Source organism: Phodopus roborovskii, unplaced genomic scaffold, assembly GCF_943737965.1.
Source record: "Phodopus roborovskii unplaced genomic scaffold, PHOROB, whole genome shotgun sequence".
NCBI classification, from domain to species: Eukaryota; Metazoa; Chordata; class Mammalia; order Rodentia; family Cricetidae; genus Phodopus; species Phodopus roborovskii.
In genome coordinates, this window is record NW_026126558.1 from 3,659,976 (window position 1) to 3,669,842 (window position 9,867).

Consider the following 9,867-nt stretch of genomic DNA (forward strand, 5'->3'; position numbering starts at 1 on the left):
AGGCTGTAATATCTGCCGTCATCTGTGGCAGAGCAAATCTCAAAGATATTCAGACACTAGGGTGGGGATGTGGTCAACACCCCATAATGGGCTGGTGTGTTAACACAGTAGAGGGAGGTCTGGTTGGCTCAGATTCTATAGGCATTGCTGTAACAGCCTTGAAAGACACCTTAAGTAAATCAGCAAGCTCCAACTATGTGTTCTTTGGAAATCAAGCCATCGTTAGAATTACAATGAGAGAGCAGAAACGCTCTTAAGTAACTGTAGAGTCTTAATATAGACAAGGACAGGAATGGATAGAATCCTCGGTGGTAAAATGACAGTCCTTTTTGAATTAATTTGAGATAAGTGCAGTTTCAACTCAGATATCTAAAGATATGCTAAGAACTTAATTGCACCCATTTTAAAAAATGATGAACGGTATTCAACAAAAAACCCTATTATAAATCAATAATAATTAAAATAGCATAATAATGATTTAAAAATAGAATAGTCCTTTTGAAAAAATAAAGAACATAGGCATCAGAATGTATTTAACACCTAAATGAGAAAGCAAATTATATACTAGAAAAGTCAACTTTACAAAAAGTGAAAAATAATTTAATATTACCATTTGGAAGATTTAATTACACAGTAATAAGAGAACATGTGAAATGTAATATTATATATAATACATATTATATATTATGTATGTATGTATTAGACCTTTTATGAGCCTGAAAGAGTAGATTTTAAAAGGGACATGGTTAGCTATAGAGAGAGGTTTATAATGAATGTGGTAGATAAAGCCAAGACATGTGCAATGCATAAATGAAGAGTGAAAGAAGCTGCCTCCCTCCATGGTAAACAAATGAGGTGTGTGGATACTGCCAGCTGAAGAAGACACACAGTAACTAAGTGTGCAAACAGTGTTCATGTAAATTTAAATGATAATGAGCTAGCTACGGGCACTCACCTACTCAGTGTGGAAAAGATCCTGCTGCTCCTGAAAACCACAAAGAACACTCAAAGCCACTGTTGTTCTCCAGATTATAAAGCAATCCATCTTCTCTTTCAAACATAGTGACAGTTCATAGCCAGGCCAAAAAAATGTACCACATCCCTTCTCCAGTTTTGAAATCTCATTCCTAAAAACTAGCTGATAACAAATTATTCAATATATAAAATAATATAGCACAATTAAGATCACTTAGAAGTAGATAGATAACCAGAGTCTGGGATAGAGAGGGTGATCTAGGTGCCAGTGGTATCAGCCCAGGGCCAGCAGGTCCCCTGTGCTGTGACAGTCACATTTAAGACCTGACTGGGTCACATGCCAAGCTTTTCTTTAATATGTCTAGTTCTGTCTGGTGTGGGATGTGATAACACTCTTTGCCTGTCAGAGTTTCTGAATAGAATTGTACACTTGACTAATACGACAAAATCCTTTAGCTGTCCACCATGCAGTGCTCAGCTTACCTTTTACTACTTGAAATGATGTTTTCTAGACTGTCCCTGACTCATCTTCTTAGTGAGTCTTAGTGAGTCACTTTGTAGCGGTTCAAGAGCAATGTACCTTCCACAGAAACTGAGCTTGGAGTTGGCAGTGCATTGTGACCCTCTGCCAAGGTGCTGCTTGCAGTTCCTTCACCCCTGTGAGCACAGTGGCCCTCTTAAGGATACTTCGTGGCTGGGCCGTGATATCCTGTAGGTGGTGTGTTATGCATTTCTGATAATGTGTTTATAGTGTGTTCACTTAAACCCAGGCTTAACAGGGTGTGACCCTGTGAACGGGATCAAAGCTACATAGAAAATCTGGCTGTGGGTCAGACTGAGTTCAGGAAAGGGAAGTAGGGTCTCTTTTGAAAGTTCGACCATTACAGGTCTGGGAGACAGCACAGTCAGTAGAATGCTCACCATCAGGCATGAGGACATGAATTTGTCCCAAAGAACACATGTGAAAAGCCAGGCATGGTCACTCACACTTGTAATCTCAGTGCTGGGAAAGTAGAGGTTCTCAAACCCCTGGGTTTCACTAGCCAGCTAGCTTAACCGAATCAGTGAGTGTTCAAGGCCATTGAAAGGCCCTGCTTCAAGAAACAAGGTTGATGTCATCCTGAGGAATATTAGCCTACACACACACACTTGCACCTGCTCTTACATGTGCATACACATACACAGGTCCTGGAGTTTGCTGTTTCGTTCATGTCAGGAGCCAGCCAGTGTGGTTCTGAGAGTGTCCTGCTTACCTGCTGAAGTGAAGAGCAAGTGTGCTTCAGAATTAAAGTGATACTGGCGACCAGAGTGACCAGTATTTACTGTGGGTGATGACTATCACCATGTCTCCAAGACTGAGTATGGGGCATGTTTGCTCACATGCGCTAATGCCTATGCTGGGTTACCTTGGGAATTGGATGACCACATGAGCATATTATAGATAGTAAGTCTATTAAGCCTGTGCCTTTAATTGTGTTTAATTCCAGTGCTGGGCTGCTGTGGGAATTAGATGACCAAATGAACATTATGGATGGATGGATGGGTGGATGGATAGATAGGTAGGTAGGTAGGTAGGTAGGTAGGTAGGTAGGTAGGTAGGTAGGTAGAGTCTGTGCCTTTAATATATGTTCCATGTGTCTTTGGCGCATTGCCTTTAGTCCCAGCACTTAGGAGGCAAAGGCAGGTGGATCTCTGTGAGTTCGAGGCCAACCTGGTCTACAGAACTAGTTCTAGGACAGGCTCCAAAACAATACAGTGAAATCCTGTCTCAAAAAAAAAAAAAAAAAAAAAAAAAAAAAGCTTAATCAAAAACTTTGAAGATGAAAAGTTTTTCATTTTTAAATATTTAGCACCAAGTTGATAGAAGTCTTAAAGTTATTGCTGTCTGATGTCTGATGTGAGCATAAACAGAACACAGGGTGCTGTTGGGTCCTGATGGTCATGTTAATGGTGGAGAAATAGAGAGCACTGACCACTCTGTAGATGGAAACTACGAGGTCCAGTTTTGTATGGTAAACCAGCTCAGAAGCAGATTGAAAGTGTTTCAGGTCAAGGCATGTCTGTGTCTTGAGCAGAGGCTGATTCCAGGGCTCCTCCCTTCTTGTCACTCAGGCCAGCCCTATAGCACTGCCTCTTTGCATTCCTCAGAGACTAACAAAGGCCCAACCCAGGCTGTGTGCTGTGCTTCCTTTCCTGTCAGTTGTCCTGTCAGAGCCTCTGGTTCCTTCTCCTGTCTGAGTGGAAATCTGAGGAAGCCAGAGGCTGACATCAAGATTTCTTTCATAGTTTTTCCTCCCACCATCCCCTTTGCCACAGGATCTCTTTCTGAACCTGGAGCTCACCGTTCAGCCAGTGAGCCTCCAGGCTGCTTACCTCCACCCTCCAGCAGTGGGGGTCACAGACACACTCTCCATGTTCAGCTTTTACATGGATGCCAGGGGTCCAAATCAGGGTCTCATGCTTGTGCAAGAAGAAAAACCCAGCCTAGGTTTTTCTAGTGTTTGGTTGCTGTTGTTTTTAAATGATACATTTTATTTGGGGCCTTCACAGAAGGAGGCTGTATAGAATTCTACATGTGATCTTAGCCAAAATGTTGGTAATTGGTATGTGCAAAATTCTGTAGCCACCCAGACCTCTTACTGACTCCCAGTGGGGTTATCCTTAATCCATCTTCACTATCACTACCTCTATTCAGGGAGACCACATGTGGATGTGGGCAGTGGCCAAACTACATTATTCATTAAGGTACAGGTTATTTCCTCATGTACCAACACCCAAGTATCAAGCATTAAAAGGGTAAAGCAGCTTTCTGTTAGAACTGAGTAGTTGCAGGATCTTTGTTGTGCTGTAGGTTAGATTTAGGCTTTACAGAAAAGTCAATTAAAGGACCTGTATGCCCATGGCAGGTCTTGGGCAGGCACCATGCAGTTCGAGAACCCTGATATGATGGGTCACTAGGTAAGCTCAGCAGGACATCTGAGAGGGCCCAGGGCACCATGAATAAGTAGGCTTGTGCCTTCAGCACTGTATGGCTGCAGTGACTTTCCATCATGTGCCCCTGGCAGCCCCAGCATTGCTATCCTTTTTAATTAACTGGTAGTGTGTGACCCTACATCAACCAAACAGGCAGGTCACCTCATTAGGAGGCCTGCACAGCAGCCAGCAGGAGACAGAGCTCCCAGCGCCTGGGTAGTGCTCCTCCCCATTAATCAATCCCTGTGAGAAGAGCCTCCCCTGTACTCACTAGCAGACTCGATTCCTCCTGTCCAGGTGCACATGCATGTGCACTCAGAGTCCAGGTGCAAGGCAGGCTCCCAGGGCCACTTCCTGAATCCATCCCCATGTTGTATAAAGACAGAACGTTTCCTGCCTATCTTGAGTATTGCTGGCCTGAACTCTGGGTCAGAGGTTAGGACCAGGAGGCTGGGCTGTTCCTGTTTTCCTTTCTTTCCTGCCCAGCCTTCTAAAAACATCAAATGCCAGGTTCATGATCTCTTGTAAAAGGAGGCTGTTTCAGCTGGTTGTGGGTGTTACACTGCTGGCATTGCTGCTCCCTCTGAGCTTCCTGCATGGTTTCAAGTGAGAGAGCCCAGCTGGTTGCTCTCACCACCACTGTTGTTAAATTTGCAGAGTGGATTGTTCAGGACAATCTGAAACGATGGCTATCTATGATTAGATATGTATATGTCAGACACTTTCACCCTGCTTCTAACTAGAATGCTTAAAGCATGAAGCATGTTGTCTCACCATGGTGTGTGACACTATATAACATTGGCACTGAGCCTTCTGGTTGCTGTTTTCTTACACATACACAGATAGGTGCACATAGACTCTTCACACACAAATGCTAACACGGCATGCATGCTGTACTCACACAACCTCATCTTTCAAGCATCATGGGAGAATTCTAAATCTTATTTCAGGTCTTGACTCAGATGAAGAACTCGGGCTTCTCTGTCACCACGCCTCCTACCTAGGTGATTGACACAGGCTCTTTGCTCTTTTGTAGCCTGTTCTGTTTATTTTATGTGTCTGCACGCCTGCATGGTGGTCCGCATACTGATGGGGGAGGGGGGTGCACCAGGGGCAAGTGCCCTGGCTGTTGTATCTCAGGAATGACCTCGAGTTCACGGTAGCTTGCACAAGGGTCCATCTCCATGGTTCTGTCCTCCAGCCACGCCATCCAGCTTGCTAGTTCATGCACAGCCATAGCTTTAGAGTCCTTGGGGTATGGAAAGAAGGCAGTAGATGTGTCTGTGGCTGTGGTATATGTACCATACACCCCATGAACGGCAGCCAGTCTCATGCTTTTTCATTGCCAACAGCTTGCCTGAGTTTCTGTTTCTCTGTTTTGTTTCAAACAGGGCATTGTGGTAAGGAGGGCCAGCAGATTTCATTCAGTAAATTGGTCTGTACAAAGACATGATGCCTGGTAGCTCTCACCAAACTGCTTTCTGTGTGTTCCTCATCTCCAGACCAGAGGGTGGCATCTTTCTGTACCCTGACTGACCTCCAGCATGGACAAGACCTGGAAGGGGCCCCAGAGCTGTCCCTGTGTGTGGATCCTGCCAGCGGCAAGGAGTTCATGGACACACCTGGGTATGTGGATGCTCCCTGTCATTGTCCCAGAACTCAGGTATCCCAGGCCAAGCTGGAGAGTCCTGCCATGCTAGAAACGATACCACTAGACTATATAACCATTGCACTGCATAGACAGGTCCTGTCTGATGGCTGGCCTATGCCCATAGTAGCCAACCTCACTGGCAGAGAAGACCAGGTGGGATCTCAAGTCAGCTACCTAATTACTAAAGCACTAGGCCGTGACCCTTTGTCAGTCAGTCTTGGCCCTCCAGGCCACTCATGCTGTGGGACCTACCTAGGGTACAGTTCATCCCAGACCCTGGCCCTTGATCAAACCATCTACCTGCTGTTGACATATATGAGGAATGCCCCCGTCACTTGTGATGCATGAACCCACTTCTGGCGTCTCTATGAACTGATTCACTGTTAACTTGCTATTGAACCTGGATCTGTTTTCATGACAAAAGCAAGTTAGGGAAATCAGATCTACATTTAGCCCCTAGGATTTAGCTCTGGCCCATCTCTTCTCCAGTTAAATAATCCTGGCCTTTGTTTTCTTAGCAGCCTTTGTGTCCTACAGAGTCTGAGTCCATAGAAGTAGCTATGGGAACATGGTCCCAAATTGTGAATTTACACATAATACTTTCAATGAAAAGTTTACTGACTCAAACACAAGCAATATCTTAGCCATGGGTCTCTTAAGCCCTCTTAATTGTACCGTTTACCAGGGAGCGATCACCCTCCACACTGACTGGGAAAGTCAACCAGCTAGAACTGATTCTTCGACAATTGCAGACCGACCTTCGCAAGGTATGATCCCTGGAGTCTAACAACAGGGCTTTTGCCCACATGCAGGAAATCAAGACAGAAATAGACAGAGGTACAAGGGGTATGTGGGGTGTACGTAGATCAGGAGACCCAGAGTATAAGCTGCTTGTGGGGTATACACCGGCTTGCCAGAGGAACAAGATGCTGCTTTGCAGGATTGCTTGGGAAGATATGGTGATGTGGGGCAGGAGTAACTAATAGTGGGAAGTGATCATTGGGAGAGACAAGGTTCGAAGACATTGAGGAGTGAATACCAGCAAGTTTCCTTTGAAAGACAGGAGATGGCAGTGGCTCAGAAAGTAAAAACTTGAAACTTCTCTAGAAGGGGTTGTGACATCAGTGATGAGGTGTGATGCACTATGGGTAGGAGAGAGAAAAGAGGGAACAGGACTCTAGAGTGGTCCATTAGATTTGGGAAGGCCTTGGAGACAGGACATGTGGACAAGGCTGGGGCCAGGCGGTCTCATCCCTAATGTCAGGCTGGTCAGAGTTCCAAAGGGAACAGCAGTTGGGTGGAGCATTGGCAGCCATTGCCCCCATGGTTCAAGAGCAGGAAGAGGAAGGGGAATCAGAGGAGATATGGAAAACACGGGTCTAATTACATGCTGTGGTGTTTCAGGGAGACAGCAGCTGAGTGCCAGCAGGGTGATCTGAGCCAACGTAGAAAGGGATGGAGAGGAGGGGGATTTCAGGACTGGGCTGGCTGTATGGCAAGGCTAGTCCTGACTCCCGGTCCAGAAGCTTCCTTCCTCTTGGAACCGGGGCTTTACAGGGTAGGGTGGTGAGTTTGGGGCAAGCCCAGAAGATGTGAGGAACCAGGAGGCCATTGTAGGAAAAAAGTAGACACCCTGAGGTGGTAAAGAGCTCTCGGTGACTCAGCCCTGTTCACCCACTGTGTGAGCCACTAGGAGCAGCAGTTGCTGTGACTGCTGTGCCTCTTAGCACTAGAAATCTGAAGCTTGGCATGTATTTCTCATAGCTATGTGTTAGAAGCACCAAATACTGTTATTTTGAAATCCTGTTATTGTGTACTTTTGAATAGCAGACTCTGAAAGTCAGCATGGAAATATGGCCAACACCAGAACAATAAGCATGGAATGAGAGGCCCAAGTGATTGTTCTAGACTTAGCATCCATAGGTGCCACATAGGCACCAGTTTTAGGCAGAGAGGAAGGCAACTGGAGAAGCCCTGCAGATCAGGAGGGTTCACACCAACCTAGCTGCAGTCTATCTCTTCCAGGTGGGTGAGGAGTAGTCTAACTTCTGATTGACAGCTCTTCGTCTTCTCTTGAGAATATACAGAGGAAGCCAAGAGGCCAGGGTGGCTCATATCCCTGAATGAGTGGGAAAACCCAGGCAGACCACTCCCTGGGGTTAAGTCAGAATGAGGGACCCTTATGCCCTTAGGTCCAGCTCAAAGGGAACAGCCGACCAGTGAGCCTATGACATGCTCTCTGGTTCCCACAGGAGAAGCAGGACAAGGCAGTGCTGCAGGCTGAGGTCCAGCACCTGAGACAAGACAACATGCGGCTGCAGGAAGAGTCGCAGACTGCCACCGCCCAGCTGCGCAAGTTCACCGAGTGGTTTTTCAGCACCATTGACAAGAAGGCCTGACCAGCTAGCTAGCTGCTCCTCATCCAGGGACCATGGGCTGGCCTGCCTGCCTCCCTGCCTGCCTGCCTGCCTGCCTGCGGTCCCTTCCAAGTTGGCAATGTAGTTTTACTTGCGCTTTCCACCACCTGTAGGTAGATGTCTCGCTGTCCATTCTGTGTCTCGCTACTCATCCTAGCAGGACAGACAGGTCGGGGGACCTGGACTCCTCCTGGGTAGCTGCAGCAGCAGATGAATGTAACTCCTGGTGAACACAGAAGTAGCCTGCAACTGAAAGGCTCCCCTGACAGTGCTCCTGCCTCAGCTTCCCTGGGGGAGAGAACTGGGTGTCACTAACTGAATTTGGTGACCTCCAGAGATGCTAAGCCAGTGTACAATAGCAGGGCTGTAGGATTGTAAAAATAAATACGGAGGCAGATAATCAGACATGTACTTTAATGTTAAAGGTGCTCTATATTTTTGGATGTACAGTAGTTTTATTTCCACAGCCACACTATCATAGCAATAAGAAGGGTGCAGTAAGTAGTTGGCAGAGCTCTGTCAGAGAGAAACCCTGAAATTTAACACTAGCTCAAACACTGTTACCGTAGAGACGTATTTATTTGCAGGAACAAACGGTGCCTGAATATTAACAGTGTTCTGATTTTTTTTTTTTAAGAGATGCATATGCCTTGTAAATGGCTGGACCTGTTGGTAGTCCCTTCATTGCATAGTTTGCTTTCTTGTAGTTGCTCTGCTGAAGACAGTCAATGTCTCCCCTAGCCCCTCCCCACTAGAGTTCCCTGATGCTGAGTGTCCGAGGGATCCTGTGTACAACTTCAGATTTGTTTATCTTTGTACAGAAACTCTGATAAAGTGTCTTGTATTTAACACTCTTATTTAAGCTTATTTAACCCTACCTTGTTAATTTTATATGATTTGGTTTCACCTGCACTGTATGGAGGGAGGCAGGCAGGCAGGCAGGCAGTGACTGAACTCACCCGGAACAGACTGAAGTAGGAGAGCGAGCGAGCGGAGGACTGGATGCTGCTGGCTAATGCATTGTTTGTATTGCTTTTCCATTTTTAACTGTTATATTTGAGATGAACATACATTTTGCTTTTTTAATAAATGTTCAAAAGAAGTCAACATAAAAAACATTGTTATCTGGTGCATGTAGATTATGACATGCCAGTTGTCTCTGTGAGTTTATTTCAGGTCATTTAGGATCCTGATCTATATTCAGAACTTTTTTAGCTGTGTCTTAACCTCTCAATGGTTAAGAGTGCTAAGGATTCATTACTACTCCACATACACTATTCTCTAAGTTTCTAGTCTCCTTGATCCGAAGTCTCCTTGATCCGAAGAGTATCCTTGGGAGAGTCTGAGGGTTCCCATTTTATAACCAAATAAACTATGACTTGGGGTGAGTAACTTACTCAACCTTCATTTAGGGGTAGAAAGCCATTTAGTTGGCTGATTTTATAAAAGCCAAGGCTTGCTATATAGGTTCACATAAACTCATCCTCCTGCTTCATCGTCCTGAGACCTGGATTTGCACATTTGTGCCACCATGGCTTCCTGCCTCCAAGGTACACATAGTCCTGGGCAGCTTGGCACTGTGCTAAACATACTTGGTTACTGACACCTCTTAACTAAGCATGCTATGAGGATGCACTGGTACAAACTAATATTGGAGTCAAGCCTCTAAAAGGAATTGCTTTTATTTTAGAATAATTAAGCAGGTGTTTTTTTCTCACCTTGTGGGGTGAATTGTTGTGTGTCAAAGCCTTCCCAGTATGTGGCAGTTGAAAGTAATTAGCATATTGGATGGGTCCCCCCCCCCCATACTAGGGAGAAGGTTTATTAAAAAATACCAGTTGCCATCAAAGG

The 9,867-nt window shown here is 45.5% G+C and overlaps 1 protein-coding gene across 2 annotated transcripts in view; it reads left to right on the plus strand.

The window, feature by feature from the left end:
- The window catches only part of Sipa1l2 (signal induced proliferation associated 1 like 2), a 160,690-nt gene extending 151,558 nt beyond the window's left edge, over positions 1–9,132 (plus strand). The window contains exons 20-23 of one of the 2 annotated variants that reach the window (XM_051201622.1): positions 4,899–4,952; positions 5,451–5,574; positions 6,285–6,366; positions 7,852–9,132. In XM_051201622.1, coding sequence (XP_051057579.1) covers positions 4,899–4,952; positions 5,451–5,574; positions 6,285–6,366; positions 7,852–7,998 — 407 coding nt within the window. In that variant the 3' untranslated portion in view covers positions 7,999–9,132. The remainder of the gene's footprint in view (positions 1–4,898; positions 4,953–5,450; positions 5,575–6,284; positions 6,367–7,851) is intronic. The other variant, XM_051201623.1, reaches the window with a different exon arrangement.
- The last annotated feature ends 735 nt before the right edge of the window (positions 9,133–9,867 follow it).